Genomic DNA, 21,265 nt, shown 5'->3' on the forward strand with positions numbered 1-21,265 from the left:
ACTTTGTGGTAGGTCTAGCTCACAGTTCTCTCCAGATCTTTTGCTGTTGCTCCTGCACTCTCTCACTCTGCTTACAGGAGGGCTCGCAGCAGAGTTTATCACAGCCCCCTCTCTGTCTCTCGCTCTTTCTCTCTCTCTCTCTTTTTGATTCCCCTGCTTCTCTTTTCCTCATCAGTGAAACTGGCAACCTCAGTGGGCTCAGCCCTGTTTTATCTCACTAATGAAATACTCAAGTCTTGAGGGAGAACTCTTTGGCAGGCGGACTCTAGGGAATGCGTGTTCATGTGTGTAGGTGTAAATCTGTGTGTGTGTGTGTGTGTGTAGTGTCCTACTTTGCAGTAGCTCTCTACATGTGATATTTAGTCTCAGAGAATTCAGACAACTTAGAAAGGCACTAGAAAGTGATATTTGACCAGCTGACCTAGATGTCTGGGTCTGAAGAGATGAAATGACGTGTAGTCAATCACCCATCTGCATGTACACACACTAACATGACTGTGTCAGAAACATATTCCATAGTTCAAACTATATTTTCCCATTAGATGCAACAACTTGCAAAACATGGCATTAAAGGTAAGTGCAATTTTACTGATCCTGATAGTATTTCTACAATATAACCACAATCTGTTCATGTCATTATTCAATTACTGTAATCCTATTCATCTAAGTGATGCATTACATTATGTAGATTTTTGTAACTTTGTGGTTAGTTAAGGGTGCACTCTGCCAGCAGAGCAACAATGCTGGGAGGTATCCTACATGCCTTGACACTCTTCCCCCTCTGGTGGCTAGAAATAAAACTGCAGAAATCTTGACAAAATGCATTTTTGCATAAAAATTCAGTCTAGTTTTTTATGTTTATTACTCAAATCTACCAGGAAATCAATATGCAAATTTGCAGTTCGTTTTGTAGTATACACATTATATGTGACCCTGGACCACAAAACCAGTCAAAACTAGCACAGGTATATTTGTAGCAATAGCCAAAAAATACATTGTATGGGTCGATTTTTCTTCTATGCCAAAAATCATTAGGATATTAAGTAAAGATCTTGTTCCATGAAGATATTTTGTATGTTTCCTACCGTAAATATATCAAAACTTAATTTTTGATTAGTAATATGCATTGCTAAGAACTTCATTTGGACAACTTCAGATTCCAGATTTTCAAATAGTCTTGGCCAAATATTGCTCTATGGTCCTAACAAACCATACATCAATGGAAAGCTTATTTATTCAGCTTTCAGATGATGCATAAATCGAAATTTTAAAAAATTGACCCTTATGACTGGTTTTGTGGTCCTGGGTCACATATTACCAGGCAGCCATTACTACTGTTCATTAATACAGCATTTTTAAGTGTAACATGATTCTTTGGAAATCATTCTAATATGCAAATATTCTACTCAGGAAACATTTCTTATTATTGTCAGTGTTGAAAATTTTTATGGAAACCATTATACACTTCTAAATGTTTGGAGTAATACAATACGAAAAATTAATATTTGTATTCAACAAGGATGCATTAAATTGATCTAAAGTGACAGTAAAGACATTTATAATGTCACAAAAACGTAATGCTTTAAAAAAGAAATGCTGTTCAATGAAATATTCATTAAAGAATCCTAAGCAAACATGCCAGATGTTGCATATAAATTGAAGATATTGTTTGGACTATAAAATTTGTTTCTAACACTCTCAGTAGGTCTACATGCAGATGGACATATTTCATGTTATTAGATGACTCCATGTGAATAACATTTCACAATATTACTGCTTTACTGAGTTTTTGATCAAATGAATGCAGCACTGGTGTGCATTCTAACTATTTTATATATTAGTTAATTATAACTTAAATTTGTCCAGTTTAAAGAATATAAAAATGAAACGCGTCCTAAATCTGCATAAGATGATATGCAGTGGGATTTTGATGACAGAAAGGGACCTACACTTGAGGTCAAAAGTTTACATACACTAAGTGAGGGACACCTATGCAACTATGCAAACGCTTGCTGATGCTTCAGAAGGAAAAACAATGCATTATGAGCCAGGGGTGAAAACTTTTGCACAGAATGAAGATGTGTATGTGACTTTCTAAAGAACACTGGGCAGTTCAGGATAAACAAAGGACTTATGAACAACTATTACTAAAAATAACGCTGTGGATCATTAGGCAAATATCATACATTTTGTATGATCCCTCTTATTTTGGTAAAATAATTAATCAATTTTAATAAACTATGTAAACTTTTGACCTCAGCTGTAACAATTCTAACTAGTGGTCTGTTCATCTTCTATATGTTAAAGAGACCCTCTCAATTTCCTTGTCTTACAGATGGAAACCTGATAATAGGAACCTGATAATAGGAATAATCAAAGCAAAGTTTGTGTTACCGCCAAATGTATATTCTACTTAACATTCATAAAGGGAAATCAGCAAGGAGAAGAATCTCCATAACATTACACACCTTTAATGAAGATTTGCTCTAGGCAAAGTTAGCACGCTGATGTGCAGGTACTTCTCAATCACAGATAAATAGCAAACCACAGATGCTGACCTTGGGCACTAGTGCAGATTAACCTCGGGGTCTTCTTGCCAGCCCCATTCCATCTGTCTACAATTTCCAGGATTGTCAATATGCGATACATTATGGACCCTAAAACACAAAAAAAACAAGAAAATATTGCGTATTAATTCTAAATATCCTAATAACTACAATGCATGTGTGATTTTGGCTTTCTAAATCTATATGAAACCCTGGACCACAAACCACTCATAAGGGTCAATTTCTTGAAATTGAGATTAACACATAATTTGAAAGCAACATGCAGCTATTTAAAAATCTGAAATCTGAGGGTGCAAAAAAATCACCTTTTACGTTGTCCAAATGAAGTTCTTAGCAATGCATATTACTAATCAGAAATTAAGTTCAGATATATTTACGGTAGAAAATTTACAGAATATCTTAACGGAACATGATCTTTATTTAACATCCTACGTAATGATTTTTGGCATAAAAGAAAAATCAATCATTTGACCCATACCATGTATTTTTGGCTATTGCTACAAATATACCTGTGCTAATTAAAACTGGTTTTGTGGTCCACGGTCACATATACATCTTTCTGGTGAAAGCTATTTATGAAATTTTGTGGGGACATCTGCACACCTTCATCTGACTATTGATTATTAAAAAAAAAAAAACAGATAACTGACTTTTGATGTTTATAATAAACCTTTCTTTATTTGCTGTCGGCCTAATTGCTCAAGAAGCCCCCAGTGGAGAATACAAAGAATCAGAATCAGAATCAGAACAGCTTTATTGCCAAGTATGCTTACGCATACAAGGAATTTGTTTTGGTGTCACAGGCTTCCAGTGCACAGAGACAACAATAACACAGAGAAAATAATATAAGTTGAGAATAAAAAAAATACACAAAAAAAAAAATACATGTAAATATAAATAGACAAAAATTGCAATATAAGTTTTAAGAAAATAAATAAATTGTATATACAGTTGTGCTACAGATGATAGAAAAAGAACAGAATACAATAGATCAGAATACAATAGAATAGAATAGAGTAGAATAGAATAGAATAGAATAGAATAGAATAGGGTCTGGAACATTTAATTGTTCATAAGATATATTGCCCGAGGGAAGAAACTGTTCTTATGTCTGGCTGTCCTGGTATTTGTGGCTCTGTAGCGCCGACCAGATGGCAAAAGTTCGAAAAGGGGATGACATGGGTGTGAGGGATCCAGAGTGATTTTCTGAGCCCTTTTCCTCACTCTGGATGTATACAGTTCTTGAAGGGTGGGCAGGGGAGCACCAATAATCCTCTCAGCGGTCTGAACCGTTCTCTGTAATCTTCTGGTGTCTGATTTTGCAGCTGAGCCAAACCAGACAGTGATTGATGTGCGAAGAACAGATTCGATGACGGCTGAGTAGAACTGTTTCAGCAGCTCCTGTGGCAGGTTGAACTTCCTCAGCTGTCGAAGGAAGTACAACCTTTGTTGGGTCGATGTGAGTGTCCCACTTCAGGTCCCGGGAGATGATGGACCCTAGGAACTTGAATGTCTCCACTGCAGCCACAGTGCTGTCCATGATGCTGAGAGGTGGGAGTGCAGGGGGGTTTCTCCTGAAGTCTATGATCATCTCCACTGTTTTGAGCGTGTTGAGCTCCAGGTTGTGGTGAGTGCACCAGACAGCGAGCTGCTCAACCTCTTGTCTGTAAACAGACTCTTCACCCTCCTGAGTCAGGCAGATGAGAATGGTGTCGTCTGCAAACTTCAGGAGCTTGACAGAGGGGTCTTTGGAGGTGCAGTCGTTAGTATACAGGGAGAAGAGCAGTGGGGAGAGAACACATCCCTGAGGGCCGCCGATGTTCATGGTGCGGCTTCTTGACATTAATGTCCCTATTCTCACTAGCTGTTGCCTATGTGTCAGAAAGCTGGTAATCCACTGAGAGATAGGAACACAGAGCTGATTTATTTTGATTTTAGTTTTTAGAAGCTAATGCTATTCCTCAAAATCTAAATAATTAAGGCTTTCAAGTACAGGTGGTCAGAGAAAAACTGATATGAAAAATAAACAGACATTTGTATCACTGTACATCTCATAGGCATTGGTCTGCTTGTACAGTAGATGGCGATATGTGCGTTATCCGCGTTATCCCTCACCTCACGTTCCTCAAGAAGAAGACGCGATTCTGACAACGTAGCAATGTTTCTTTCCTGAACGCCTTTCTGGTGTCAGCTCGTGTGAACTCCTGCGGTTTATGGGTCTGTCTTGTATGTGTTTGTGTGATATCTGAGTCCAGAAAGGGAGGACGTCACGTTCAGGGCCATAAATCGCTCCGTTGAGCAGCTTTTGGTCTCGAGTGGCAACGTGTACAGGAACTGCGCGATGAGCTGCACATAAACAGTACCTCTCGGTGCTTTTAATACAGCAGGCCACTTGCTCCTGTTTATTCATTTGATATTTTATTTTTGGAGAGGACCGTTCAAACGTACATGTAAGTAAACTGTTACTTATTTCCGTTTACAGGCTTGGTTGTTGTCAAACGTGCTGATTCATATTGAGCGCTCAATAATTGTATTAATTCTGTCAGTTCATCACGACCTAAAGAAGTCTTTATATTTGATCTCACTTGAAACCTGGTTTCCCTAAAACCAGAAAACTGCTAAGTCTGACTTAATAATTAATAACAACGTATATATTATTTTTCAGCAGCAAATTTGAATATGTTGAAGTCTGCTTGTGTTTTTGTTCTAATGTGATTTTGTTTTTCTTTTCACAGTGTTTCCTACATCTGTTTGTGAGGTTTAAGCAGTAAAACCATGTCTAGCTGGAGAAGATCTCAGCTTGGCCGCCTGTGCGCCTCAACTTTGGCAGTATTTGTGATGCTGGCTTTGAATGTTCAGGCCAGGCCAGCAAATATATCTGCGTTAAAAGACAAACACCCCAACAGCAAGGAGGACAATGAGATCCTTCCACCTGACCATCTGAACGGTGTGAAGATGGAAATGGATGGCCACCTCAATAAAGACTTTCATCAGGAGGTGTTTCTGGGGAAGGAGATGGAGGAGTTTGAGGAGGACTCAGAGCCCAGGAGGAACAGGAAGAAACTTATTGAAATCTTCACCAAGTATGTGTACAGCTGTGGAAACAATGCCATTTTCCCACGACGTGCTTGGGTGGCATTGTAAAGGCATAGTTTAACCCCATAAACATCAAGCAAGTTGTGGCGAAACAGAAGTAGTGATCTTTTTTCTGTATTGTGACACATCTGAGTAATGCAGATAGAATGTAAGATAGATAGATAAGTGTAAGGCGGGTCTTTGTTCTATCTACCAGTTACTGATTGGAGAGAGGCAGATTATTATTGGAACAGCGTTTAAGATAAATGATTGGAGAAGTCTGGTATCTTCATCAGAAGATCGAGTTACGATATTTTAAATAAATAGCAAGGTAAAATAAAAACATAATTAAACACATACATGGATGAATCTTTCACAATAAGATTTAGAAAACAGGGTGAATTTGCAATTCATGCTGACTTCACCAATTGTCTTATTACTTTAAAGTGTTGAAGCTAAAAATATCTTGAAAAAATTGCACAATTTTTAATTGTGTAATCATGCCTAACATTGCATCAAACCTTTTACTCTCTGATTCTAGGGTGGATATTAATAAAGACAGGAGTGTAAGTGCTAAAGAAATGCAGCGCTGGATCATGGAGAAGACAGAAGAACATTTCCAGGAGGCTGTTAAAGAAAACAAGCTCAGTTTTCGTGCCGTGGACCCTGATGGGGATGGTAAGAGGATGGTGTTATTTAGACCCATGCCATAATAAAATTATATGTCAAGTAGAGATGCAGTTGAAGTCCAAAGTTTACATACACCTTGCAGAATCTGCAAAATGTTAATTATTTTGCTAAAATAAGAGGGATCATACAAAATGCATGTTGTTTTTTATTTAGTACTGACCTGAATAAGATACAAAAGATATTTACATATGGTCCACAAGAGAAAATAATAGTTGAATTTATCAAAAAATGACCCTGTTCAAAAGTTTACATACACTTGCTTCTTAACATTGTGTTGTTACCTGAATGATCCACAGTTGTGTTTTTGTTTGTTTGTTTTGTTTTGTTTAGTGATAGTTGTTCATGAGTCCTTGTTTGTCCTGAACATTTAAACTGCCTGCTGTTCTTTCAGAAAATGTCTTCAGGTCCCAAAAATTCTTTGTTTTTTCAGTATTGTTGTGTATTTGAACCCTTTCCAGCAATGACTATATGATTTTGAGATCCATCTTTTCACACCGAGGACAACTGAGGGACCCATATGCAACTATTACAGAAGGTTCAAATACTCACTGATGCTCCAGAAGGAAACACAATGCATTAAGGGGATGAAAACGTTTTGAATTTGAAGATTAGTGTAAATTTAACTTATTTTATCTTTTAGGAAACGTGTATGTATCTTCTTTAGCTTCTCAAGGACAGTACTAAATAAATAAAAAAATGCCATATTTAAGCAAAATAAGAAAAATGTACACGTTCATTCTGTCCAAAAGTTTACACCTTTGCTCTTAATACATTGTTTTTCCCTCTGAATCATCAGTGAGTGTTTGAACCTTCTGTAATAGTTGCATATGAGTCTCTCAGTTGTCCTCAGTGTGAAAAAAAGGACCTAAAAATCTTACAGTCATTGTTGGAAAGGGTTCAAATACACAAAAATGCTGCAAAACCCAATAATTTGTGGTATTTTGCTTAAATACCTGAAAGATTTTTCTGAAGAACAGTTTAACTCTTCAGGACAAACAAGAGACTCATGAACAACTATCACTAAACAAACAAACAAAAAACACAACTGTGGATCATTCAGGTAACAACACAGTATTAAGAATTAAGCATATGTAAACTGTAGAATAGGGTCGTTTTTATAAATTCAACTATTATTTATTCTTGTGGACTATATGTAAACGTCTTTTATGTGAAATATCTTATGCAGGTCATGTATTTTGTATGACCCCTCTTATTTTGGTAAAATAATTAACATTTTGCAGATTCTGCAAGGTGTATGTAAACTTTTGACTGTTTGCAGTTGTATCACATTTCTGGTAAGTTTAACCATGATTTGTAGTTATAAACTTTTCCTGTGTTTTACAAGAGCAAAAAAATAAGATGTTTATTGTTTTTGACATCTGGCATGATGATTTCATAACACTTAACAATGGTCTTGACTGCCAATTTCAACCGAATCTTCTCAAATTGTGCTCTCTCAGGACATGTAACTTGGGATGAATACCGTGTGAAGTTTTTGGCCAGCAAAGGTTTCAATGAAAAAGAAGTAGCTGAGAAGATAAAAAACAATGAAGAACTAAAAGTGGATGAAGAAAGTAAGTTGTAATTTAGAAGATGCATTGGGCTGATATGGTCTAGTACTCATAACGAAGCCATTTGTAATGAAATATGGCCTCACTACAGCTCAGGAGGTTCTGGAAAGCTTGAAGGATCGCTGGTTCCAGGCAGACAACCCTCCAGCTGACCAGCTGCTGAATGAAGAGGAGTTCCTCTCGTTCCTGCACCCGGAGCACAGCAGAGGCATGCTGAGATACATGGTCAAGGAGATCGTCCGAGATCTTGGTAAGCGTATGAATCTGAAATTCATACCCAAGGAATGCCAGCACCCTTTCTTATTGGTAAACAAACCCTATATGTTTCCTAAACAGATCAAGATGGAGATGGAAAGTTGACTCTAGCTGAATTTATCTCCCTCCCTATGGGAACTGTGGAGAATCAGCAAGCCCAAGACATCGATGACGACTGGGTTCGTGAAAGGAAGAAGGAGTTTGAAGAAGTCATTGACGCTAACCATGATACGATTGTAACCATGGAAGAGCTGGAGGTTGGTCCTCTTTTATCTCCGCTGTTTAAGGATAAGAACACTTTTATAGAATCTCATTTTAATGTATATCTGTCCTGCAGGAATACATGGACCCTATGAATGAGTACAACGCCTTGAATGAAGCCAAGCAGATGATTGCTGTGGCGGATGAGAACCAAAACCACAACCTGGAACTAGAGGAGATCCTTAAATACAGCGAGTACTTCACTGGCAGCAAACTCATGGACTATGCCCGTAACGTACATGAGGAGTTCTAAGACGATCTCCTCAGGTCTTTATGAATAACAAAAGCATGTATATATCCCTAAAGTGTCGCAAGGATGATCTTTGCTTGCTTCCCAGACTGGAATCAACAAGTGCATTCAGACATGTTTGTAAAAGTACAAATCTGCAAGCCACAAAATCTTCTCTGATGTTGCAGTGCGCAGATATGACACATTATTAGGACTTTGCCTTCATAATGTCATAGATGTGATTTCCAATAGAGCCCCATAAGTTCCATAATATAAATAATTTTGAACACTTTGTCACTTTCAACACGTTTCTGTGTGTTGATAATTAAGAGAAATGTCTGTATATGAGGAATTGGTGAGGGGAAAGACTATGTTCCACGTGAAGGTGGAATTTATATGAAAAACTAAATAGATTCATGTAAATAATGTAGTTGTTTGGAGTGCCATAATATATAAATGCGTTCACATTTTGGGTGGGTTGTTTTTGACAGGGTTTTAGCTTCCTCAGATGGGTTATTTCCAAAGATGACGAGCCAGCGAAATGATTTAGGGTGGTAATTTTGTGAAAAATGTAACATACAGTCCTATATATAGCACTTCTATTTAAGATCTCATCATTAAATGCAAAAAAAGTCAAGAAATTAAGAATCATATTGAGAGTTCATCCGTCCAGATGTGACCTATTTGCACACTGAAGCGTTTTTAAGAACCCCATTAGTCATAATTGTATATGGAGCCTGCATATTTTTATTTTATTACTTTTAAGAATTCAGTTCAGCGTTACCTCAGCAGTCTCCAGTCAAATGTTAGTCAGAATAATAGAGCATATTCCGTGATGACGTTGATGTTTCTCCATTGATATGTGTATTGTAAAAAGTCATTCAAAGAGATTTAAACATAAGAGAAATGTTTTGAGAGGAATTATATCATTAGGATCTATAATTTTTCCTTTTTAAATTGCTATGAAAAATGGAAGGACCATTACATGTATTTTCTGGATTTGAGAATAAAGTTTTATTAAAATACACATTTGCCTCAGGAAATTAGGCTTATGTGTTCTATCGACTGTGTGTGTATACAGTTGGTGGTAAACATTTTTCAGCATGCTTTGGTAATACTTTAAGATTTAAAATTTATTTTTGTTATAAGAATTATAACTCTGGCTTTTTGGATTAATTTGTTTTGTTTCTGTTGTGTGTTTAATGGATGTTAAAATATGAGCTGCTAATGTGTTCAATTATTCTTGTTCATTGACTGATCATATATTGCATTCATCCTGTGGAAATTAAAGCAATTGCTTAAAGTAAAAAATAAAAAAAAACTGAGTGCTGAATGTCATAACTTTTAAATGCGCTGATATGTTATAATCAAATAATATGTTACATTATAATATATGATAATGTTATTCTGCATTTATAATATTTATAATCAAAGCATGAAATTACATTACCTTTCAAATTACATAAACAGTCTTTCTTCACATTTGAAACATGTTCCAGATTCTAGAGGTTTTTTTTATTATTGTTATAAAAATAAATGAAAGCTACACAACTATGTGCATGTTATTATGCATCCTTAGAATCTTAGGTCTAATTGCTAGAGATCTGCTTAATAAAAATAACAATTTTAGAGTAAATACTCTCTATATAATTTGTATGTTAAGAATTACTGTGATGTTCCTAACTGTTTAAAAAAAATGCCAATAATTTTTAGCCCAACATAAGCTTGTGTTTCAATGCAATATTAAACTTCTTTAACTGATTTGTATTTTTTCTCAGTTTCTGGGGTACAAATATATTTTTTTACACCTTAACAGTTTGTTTAGACATTCCTGTTACACATTGGTCATTGACTGGTGGATTATAATGTAAAGCTATCCTCATATTTTCATCTGTCTTGATAAACAAACAGCAAAATCACACTTTAGGGAATTATACTTAGTTTAATTAAACTATGAACATTCACTTTTTACACTCCTTGTAAAGACCCTAGTTAAAAATAAAAAAATTATATATTGTAGTATGCTTAGCATGAAATAAATGTATATATTATAGTATATTTATTAATACATTATAGTTAATTTATTAATACATTAATAAATTTATTTAAAGTTAATTTATTAATACATTATAGTATATTTATTTTTCACTAGGGGAGACATGATTTCATCTGTTAATTTTAAATAAAATTTACTTTTAAAGGGGTCATCGGATATGATTCTTTAGGGTCTTAATGAGAAGTCTATAACATACTTCGACTGGAATTTGTCAGCAGTAGTGTAAAAACACCCTTTTTACCTTGTCAAAATTAGCCCTGTTCAGAGCCAGCCCTTCTATTGCATGTTCCTTTAAATGCTAATGAGCTCTGCTCACCCCGCCCCTCTCTTCTGTAGGGTGACCAGCCGGTCTGTTTACATTAACCAGTTTAGCCAGGAAACTTGTTAACTAGCACATTATTAAAGGAGAAGTCCACTTCCAGAACAACAATTTATAGATAATGTACTCACCCCCTTGTCATCCAAGATGTTCATGTCTTTCTTTCTTCAGGTATAAAGAAATTGTGTTTTTTGAAGAAAACATTTCATTTCATATTTTTCTCCATATAATGATGGGTGCCGCGTGTTTGAAATTCCAAAATGCAGTTTAAATGCGGCTTCAAATGATCCCAAATGCAGTTGTAAATAATCCCATCCAAGGAAGTAGGGTCTTATCTAGCGAAACGATTGGTTATTTTCATATTAAAAAAAAAAATTAATCTCAAACGCGCGTCTTGTCTTGCTCTGCCTGAACTCTGTGTATTCTGGGTGTGTTGAAAAACTCAGATTGTATTTTCTCCCTCAACTTCAAATATCATTTCAGAATCATTCTACATAGCTGTAGAAGTACCGACCCAGTCTTCGCAAAGTGAACATCCAAAGAAGATCAAACACCCTTAACAAAAAAGGTAAAACAGCGATATAGGACGATTTTCGACAAACCCTAACTTTCTTGAGTTAGAATACACAGAGTTCAGGTAGAGTAAGACAAGACGAGCGTTTGACATTAAAAAGTATATCAGTTGTATTATTTTAATGAAAATAACAGATCGTTTTGCTAAATAAGACCCTTCTTCCTCAGCTGGGGTCGTTTGAAACTGCATTTGGGATCGTTTGAAGCTGCATTTAAACTGCATTTTGGAAGTTCAAACTCGGGGCACCATACTGTAAAAAATAAAAAACACAATTTGTTGAGTCAGCTTAAAATAATTTGTTACACTGTAAAAAATAAAAAACACAATTTGTTGAGTCAGCTTAAAATAATTTGTTACCCTGCTGCCTTAAAATTTTAAGTCCAGTCAACTAAAATAAGTTTAGTCAACTTGAAATGTTAAATTGTACTAAGTAACAACTTAGATATTTGTGTTTGCTAAACTTAACAGATGGGTAAGTAACCCAGCTGCCTTAAAATCTTAAGTTGATTCAACTCAAATATCGAAGTTGTCACTTAGTATAATTTAACATTTCAAGCTAAATAAACTTTTTTTGAGTTGACTGAACTTAAAATTTTAAGGCAGCCAGGTTACAAATTATTTTAAGCTGACTCAACAAATTGTTTTTTACAGTGCATATCAGTCCATTATATGGAGAAAAATCCTGAAATGTTCTCCTCAAAAAAACATGAAGAAAGAAAGACATGAACATCTTGGATGACAAGGGGGTGATTACATTATCTGTAAATTCTTGTTCTGGAAATGGACTTCTCTTTTAAGAAAGGCGATTTACAAAGATGCATAAAAACCCTTATAGTCACTTCTGCTGTAGGTGAAGCTGCATCACGAATGATTCGCGTGAACATATACGCATTTATGTATATAGCCGGGCGCATTTCCGTCTAAAACGAAAGCAACGAAAGCAACACCTTAATCACTCAATCAGAGACATTCTTGTCTTCCCCTGCACTGGGAGTAGACCCAATGGCAGTCGGAGTCGCACTCAAGGTGGGTCTAAGGTAGGATGGTCATATTAATCAACAATCATGGGAGCACCGTCTGTCGGTGTGACGTCATACCGACAAGAAGCTAAAAATGGCTTGATTTGAAAAAGGGGATATTTCTTATATATACAAAAATACCACTGGGTTAAGTTTGTAAGTAAATATTTACTTTCACACAAATATATTTCTGTTACTTTGTTTTGTTACTTAATTTCCCTTTTTAAACACATTTTTAAAGAGTTCATGATTTAAGTATTTTAACCCTACCAGGTTTTTTTAACATAGCTTAGTTCCTTCCTCAGCCAAAATCATCAGAAGCAGAACAATATGTTAGTCTACCACAAACTAGATCAGCATGGAAATTCAACTGGTCTTTTCAGCAAGGAAGTGTTGTCAAGTGCTCTTTTTGGTATATAGTACAAATGTTGCATAATAGAATAAATATTTGCATATTTTACAATACCTGTCCAAAGTCTGAACTAATTAAACATGTTTTGCATGAAGTCTCTTTCAGTAATATTAAACAGTAATATTATGAAATATTATTACAATTTTAAAAACAAATTTTTAGATTTGTAAAATGCAGTTTGATGCTAAAGCTTAATTTTCAGCATTCAGTGTCACTGATCATCATCAATCATTCTAATATGCTGATTTGCTCAATGCTGAAAACATCTGTAGTAAGAAATAAAACTTTTATTCAGCAAGGATGCATTACACATTAGTCATAAGTGACAGTAAACACTTATGTTACAAAAGATTTCGATTTCAAATAAACGCTGTTCTTTTGAACATCCTATTCATCAAAGACTCCTAAAAAAAGTTTCCTCAGAAATATTAAGGAGGAAAAACAATTTCCAAAACTTATAATAATAAGAGCCATAAAAATAACTGAGCACCAAATCAGCATATTAGAATGATTTATAAACATGAATATCAGAATCTACATCACCCATCATTATATGAAATTAATTTGACAGTGACTATTTTCTTTACTTGTTGTATAGTTCTTGTTGTTGACATTTTTGTCTGGTTCAGTTCCTGTTTGGGAACTTGCAAAGCAGATCACAATGTGTTCAAACAGAGATGATCAAAAATGTAAGAGTTGATTTAACTGTTGATTAATACATTAAATATACTTCTAAATGCTTCTGAATTCTTATAACCTTTGCATTTCTCTTCTGCACTGTTTTAACTTTCACTTGGCATTGCTGTGAATATCACTGGCTGTTATGATAAATTGTTTGCTATGTTCCTCATTTGCAAAATGTTTTGAATTAAAGCACCTTTTAAATGACTAAATGTTAACCTGGACCACAAAAACAGTCATATTTTTTTCATGCCAAAAATCATTATGATGTTAAGTAAAGATCATGTTCCATGAAGATATTTTGTAAATATTTTGCAACCGTAAATATATTAAAACAAAATTATTGATTAGTAATATGCACAGCTAAGAATTTAATTAGGACAACTTTAAAGGCGATTTTCTCAATATTTTGATTTTTTTGCACCCTCAAATTTCACATTTTCAAATAGTTGTATCTCGGCCAAATATTGTCCTATCCTAACAAGCTTATTTATTCAGCTTTCAGATGATGTATAAATATCAATTTAAAAAAAACGGACCATTATGACTGCTTTTGTGGTCCAGGGGCACAAATATAATACTGAAAGCACATGAAACTGCTTGTAGAACTAATTTGTACATTTTTACACAATAAATAGTCTACTATTTTCAGTATAACCACAAGGAGGCAGTAAAGCGTCAAAAATCATAGACTGTTGGTATGAGCATCATATGTGCCTCTGAACTCTAAGACCCTAATAAATATTTCTACGTGTTCTTTACACATATGCATTGCAAAATCCAGTTTTCCTCCAGCTATTATTTGTTGTCATCTAAAAATTCATGCACAGCAGCAAAGACTTTTGCAAGCTTGACACATGCGTGTCACTTCCACGCTCTGTGCATTTAATGAACGTCACAAGCATTCAGCTGGAAATCTTTAAATTATTAAAAGAAGCTAGAGTCTCTTTTCTGTCCAATACATAAAGCCGTCCCAAATGCCGAAGTTCTAGCAGAGCTCTACTATAGGGTGTGGCATTGTATAAAGAGCAGACAGACGGGTTTCAAGTACGGTGGTGGTAGAGAGAGAGGCTTTTTTTTTTTTCACTGCTAGAGACTGTTATGTAAGGAGGGAGAGTCTTCCCACCTCCCCTCTCTGTTTTTGTTTTTCTCAATGAGCCAGGCTCTCCCTGACGCAGGCCCCTGCGCCTGTCCACTAGGCCCCTTTCCTGGAAACAGAGCCTGGCAGGGGCCACTCAGGGGCAGGTTTGGTGGGGGGGAGAGAGAGAGTGATTGTGGGAGGGGGTCTCCTTCCCCTTCCTGCAAATCACATGGCTCCAGACTTGAGTCTGAGCCTTACAGAAACCTCAGATTTGGTCAATCTGGGCACAGCTCTCGTTGAGCATATGTGTTCAGGTCATTGAGTGCACGGACCGTAAGTCACTGAGGGTGGGGGGCTCAAGGCAGGATTAAGTAGCTTATATCCTGTTCACTGATTATTGATATGTACAAAGAGACTCGATGAATCCTGAAGATATCTCAGGATTTCAACACTCAAAGAGCATATGTTGTGTATATGTTGCAATACGACGGCAGTTTTACGTGCATCTTTTTAAAAAATATTTGATTTATAATTATATTTTAATGCAAGACAAGCGTCATTATATTTACCTATTATTATTAGTTAATGTTATATTATTATGCTAAAACAAATTAAATATCAAATTTTATTTTCTATCATTATTATTTTATTAGTACTAGCAGTTATTATTGCAGTTTAATAAATGTACTGCCCTTCAAATGTTTTAAATAATTAAAAAAGGTGTCTTATGTTCATCAAGGCAGCATTTATTTAGTTAAAAATACAGTAAAAACAGTAATATTGTGAACTATAATTACCATTTTAAATAAATTAAAAATGATATTTATTCCTGATAAAGCTAAATTACTCCATTACTCCAGTTTTTAGTGTCACATGATCTTTCAGAAATCATTCTAATATGCTGGTTTAGTGCTCAGTTATTATTAATAATTACTGGTGCTCAATGATTAACTGTTTTTATTATTATCAATGTTAAATTTTTTCTATCTAATATTTTTGTGAAAAACATGATATATTTTTTTCAGGATTCTCTGTAAATTAGAAAGCAAACAGCCCTTAATAAAAATATTTTGTAACATTATCCACCTTATTTTTGCTATAAGTTAATTTTATGGATCTGGCTTCCAGTCTCTGAGTCCAGCTATTTTTAGCTGTACAAAACAGCTTGTTTTGCTGCTTGATATTGCAGATTGGTGTGTCTTACCGTACTATTTAAATGTATTATCTTAATTATGAACACACTGGTTTGTATCACAGACAATTTTACTGTTTACTGCATGTTGTTATTCTTCTCATTATTTCTCTACAGAGTGTTTTCACGTTGTATCATCGATCGGCCATATTGGTGATACTGAATATAAACAATGCCACTGAACTGAACAAAAACTTGCATATTTTGCTGATTGTTGTTGCTGAAATTGGTCAATTATTATCATGTTTTGGGCTGCACTAATCAGTCGGACCGGGAAAAACATTTGGAGTACTATAGACTGCCAAAAGTTATAACAAATCAAGTGCAAAAAACTGTCTGAGGAACAATTGTTTGTGGTTGTCCAAACTAAACCAGGATTTCCAAGGCAAGAATCTTGACAACATTCGTGTTTGTTCTTATCATTTCTGGTCAGGTATGTGAAATATTAGGCTAATATCTTAATTAATACTGCTCGTACATATATTTAATCTATTAATTTTGGTTTGTCAAAATAATACACTCTTTCCTGCTTACTAAGTCCTTCTCTATATAGCAACTTCCACATGCTTTTTCTGTGGTTTAGACAGCATAAATTAGCAGAACTATGTATTCAGTAGTACACTAACCGTGCAATCCACGCTGTTGTTTACATCGAAGTTTCGCCAATATGGCCGCATATCCGGGTAACTGACCAAATCGTGGCGTAAGAGCAAACCCTCCGATGAGTGGCGTCATGAAGGATTCCAACTTTCATTTGGGTGCTTTCGTGTTCCGGTCCCCATAGAAATCCATGTTAAAATGGGGTAAAAAAGATTGACTTAATTGAAGCTTTTTTTTTTATATAACTACATATATAAATGTGCACAGGTTTAATGTTATATTATCGGCTTGGAAAATATGTTTTTATTTTTAAAGATTTATTTTTGGCCTCTACTATGATAGAACAGATCATAGCTGACAGGAAGTGAGGTGGGAGCAAGAGAAGAGGGCAGAATCGGGAAAGGTCCTGTAGCTGGGATTTGCACTCGGGACGCCTATAGCACAAGGCTATCAGCGACGATGGAAAATATGGCCCTGTCCGAAATGGCACCCTAAACCCTTGCGGTCTTGCTCCGAGTCCGCACTTTCGTGACATAATGATGCTTCGACTGTCAGGTAGAAGTCTGCTTGGAGCTCGCACCAGTGTGGGCTTGGCAGACGTTTGTATCGAGGCTGCGTAATGGCCGCCAAGGGGGTGCTCACGAGCACCCTTCTCAACGCTAAAATGATGAACGGGATACCCTACGGTCTCTTGGACTTAAAGGGGTCATTGGATGCTAAGTTCACTTTTACATGTTGTTTGAACATTAATGTGTTGGCAGTGTATGTACAAATCTACCCTATAGTGATAAAAATCCATGCAGTGGTTTTTAATGAATCTGTAAAAATAATATCCTCTTTTTCAAATCGAGCCATTCTCAGATGCCTGTCATTGTGGCGTCACACCGACAGAGGCTGCTCCCATGATAGTTGATTGACATGAGCGTTTTACCTCAGATCAGCTGCAACAGTCCCACCTATATTGTTTTGATGCCGGATCAGGGATTTAAGTTAGACAAGAATTGAGCGATTGAGGTGTTGTGTTGCTGGATGTAATAATGAACGTAGTGGTCATCATTTATTCTCGACATCTGAGCTGCTGAAGATGCAGTGGATTATGTTTGTTTGTGAAGGGAATGTGCCTCCCAATCTACATATATCCATCTCTGATGTGCGAATCATTCGTGATCCAGCTTCACTTACAGCAGAAGTGAGTATAAGGGTTTTTTTATGAATCAAGTTTAGCGGTTAAACACGGCTAAAGTAAACAGGCTCGTCACTCCACAGAGAGAAGAGAGGGGCGGGGTTAGCAGAGCTCATTTGCATTTAAAGCAGCCTCGACCAGAATAGGGTGATCTTTGCAGAGCTGATTTTGACAAGGTAAAAAGGGTGTTGTTTTACACTACCATTGAGAATTTTTAACCAAAGTATATTACAGACTTTTCATTACGACCCTAAAGAATCATATCAACTTGTGGAAAAAAATGGGCATGTAAGTCCGTAAGACTGCAAGTGCACATGAAGTGTTCTATTTTGGACAGGGCCTATGTTAATTTGACTAGAAACACCAGAGACTGGAAATGTAAAGCTCCACTCCAGTCCGGCAAGACTTCCGCGTTCGGAAAAAGGTAGATAGCAGCAAATAAACCAGACATCTCGCCCAAAGACTTTTTTTCCGCATTGATGATTAAGGTAGATGTCTTCAATGTCACTTTTGATCAATTTAATATGTCCTTGCTGAATAAAATTATTATTATTATTATTATTATTACACTTACCCAAACTTTTTACTGGTAGTGTATCACACCTTTTTTCAGCATGTATAATAATAAGAAATGTTTCTTGAGATCAAATCAGCAAATTAGAATGATTTCTGAAGGATCATGTGACACTGAAGACTGGAGTAATGATGCTGAAAATTTAGCTTCATCATCAGGAATAAATTAGACTTAAAATATATTAAGATTATCAACAGTTAACTTTAAATTATTAATAATATACTTAATACACTTTATTTTACTTAATAGTAATATTTTACAATATTACTTTTTTTTTACTGTATTTTAGATTAAATATATGCAGTCTTTATGAGCATGACTTGTTTTTCAAAAACAAACCCAAACTTTTATATTTATAATAAACTGAATTCATCTGATCAGTATGTTAATCAGCTTGACTGTTTTTTTGTTTGCTTGTCTTGAAATGTATACCACAGATGCTTGAGTGTTAGGGAACAGGTTCTAATTTCGCTCCGTCTTAGTTCAAGGCACCAATCCAGAATTGTAACCTTATAAAAACACAGCAATTAGGTTGCCCTTTTGGGTTAGGGCAGCTTCTAGGATTACCTTTTTGGTTTAATGAACTTTCTGGAGGCAGATACAACTCCACGATGTTACCTACAGATTTACAAAAGGGATCCACCTGGCTCAAAAATATATTTGAGAAGAACAAGTTGTTAAAGTAATAGCTCACCCCCAAAAATTCAATTTACTTAAAATGTACTCACCATCAGGTCATCCAAGATAATGATGAGTCTGTTGCTTCATCTGAACAGATCTGGAGAAAATTCAGCATTACATCACTTGCTTACCAATGAATAATCTACAGTAAATGGATGCCATCAGAATGAGTCCAAACAGCTGATTTAAAACATCACACAAAATAATTCACAATAATAATCAATACCTTTTAACTTTAACCCAAATATGAGTTTACAACCCACAAAAAAGTCTATCCCCTGTAGTCCTCTCACATCAAAATCCACCAACCTATTTGTTTAAACTGTTTTGACTGTTTTCACAAGTAAACACTGCTTGATCTGTGCATATTTCTCTTCTGATTCTCTCATCATTTCCTCATGCCGATGGCACCCATTCACCGCAGAGGGCAGAGGATTCATTATCGAGCAAGTCATGCAGAATTTCACCAAATCTGTTCAGAAAAAGAAACAAACTCATCTACATCTTGGATGGTCTGAGGGTGAGCACATTTTCAGTAAACTTTCATTTTTGGGTGAACTACTCCTTTAAGAGCCCAGTGTTGGTTTTGTAAGAGTCGTACATACATTTCCTCTTTACAAATTGTTGTAAATTTAAATGAGAAGAAATGAAATGAGTAATGAAAACGTCAAGTTGAAGCCTTTCTCTTGTGAAAAATAATGACATAAAAGGACAAAAAAAAAATTAATCATAAGAATTTAATTGTGAAAACCCTCCATTAATGCTTTCTATGCTTACTATCACCATATATGAGTAACTGTAATCATTTTCTCACAAGCTTCTTTGTTGTATTTATTATTTCAATATTAAATCATTCTCAGCTTGACTGGTGTTAAATCAAGATAAACCTTCGTTAAATATGACTTTTTATCTCTCATTTTTGACCTCTATGGAATGTTTAATCAACCGGACAAACAAAGGCCACTGTATACAGCAAGGAAGAGGCGTTAAAGTTTCTGCAACAAAAGCTTTGGTCACACTTTAGTTTAGCGGCCAATTCTTACTATTAACTAGTTTCTCATTAACATGCGTATTACTAGGATATTGGCTGTTTACTAATGAAGCACATATTAATACCTCATTCTGCATGACCATATAGATCCCTTAATCGTACCCTATACCTAAACCTACCTTTCTAACTGTTAATAACCAGCAAATTAGGATTTTATTGAGGCAGAAGTCATAGTTTATAGTTAGTTAAGAGGGAGCTTTCAGTCACAATGGACTGTGAAACTGTAGTTACAAAAAAAGCTAATTATGTTGCTGTTGATGAAGCTGGTTTCATACCATAAAAGCATATTTTAATGTTTTATCATCTATTTGTTTAAAATATTGTGGTTTGATATTATAATGCATTGTAAACAGAATTGTGATTTCATGCCTACCGCTTTCATGCCTAAAAAAAAAAAAAGCAGAACATGTTTTGGAGCTCTCCGGCTTACACTTATTTTAGTCACATATCTGACATCTGCACAACTTCCACATTTCTTAAACTAGGAATGTAAACAGTGGTACCATTCTTGTTTATGTCTTGGTTTTGTGGTATAGAATTGGTCCCATTTGGGAATAGTCAGGAATAGATTTCCAACATAGGAATTCTGGGCAGTACTTAGACTCATAAAAACGCCTGTTGCTCTTTTATCACTTACATTTACCACACTCTACCTTTTTCCTATGACTAAGAGAAAAAAAGATAGAAACAGAATGTAGAAAAACAGAATGAAGGGGCACAGCTTTTCTGTTTGCAAACAAATTGGATGCTATTGTACAATAATTAAATCATTCAGTCATTAAATGAACACCTAACTGGGTTATGCAAGGCATTATACAGGACAATTAAGCTTTCACATTTCAAAGAATGATGTACATACATATATATATATTTTTTACACAGCTGACCACTGCAGTTTCACAATGATGCTGTTACTATCCAACTATGTTTCATGTCATGGCATGCAATATTGTTATCAAAACAAACAAGTTCTTAGTGGTAACATGGTTTGTTTTGTTTGTTGTTAATTATGTTAGTTTAATAACCTATAATTAATTAATCAATTTTAGTGATGGTATACGCCATAATCTCTCATGCTGGAATTAACATTACACGTGCATTAATTTGAGGAATTAAAACACAGCATTTAGCACTCATCATATATTCATAAGCAACATTGCATAATCATTTAATAACTTGATTGTGCTCAAGTTT

The 21,265-nt window shown here is 35.3% G+C and overlaps 1 protein-coding gene across 1 annotated transcript; it reads left to right on the top strand.

Annotated features, from left to right (window-relative positions):
• The first annotated feature begins 4,682 nt into the window (after positions 1–4,682).
• Positions 4,683–9,981, top strand: sdf4 (stromal cell derived factor 4). Its single transcript, XM_051096932.1, has 7 exons — positions 4,683–5,017; positions 5,303–5,650; positions 6,184–6,320; positions 7,793–7,906; positions 7,995–8,153; positions 8,240–8,415; positions 8,496–9,981. The coding sequence occupies exons 2-7, from the start codon at positions 5,343–5,345 to the stop codon at positions 8,670–8,672; spliced, it is 1,071 nt and encodes a 356-aa protein (XP_050952889.1). The 5' UTR covers positions 4,683–5,017; positions 5,303–5,342; the 3' UTR covers positions 8,673–9,981.
• Positions 9,982–21,265: the final 11,284 nt, after the last annotated feature.

Source organism: Labeo rohita, chromosome 23 (assembly GCF_022985175.1).
Source record: "Labeo rohita strain BAU-BD-2019 chromosome 23, IGBB_LRoh.1.0, whole genome shotgun sequence".
Taxonomy (NCBI): domain Eukaryota; kingdom Metazoa; phylum Chordata; class Actinopteri; order Cypriniformes; family Cyprinidae; genus Labeo; species Labeo rohita.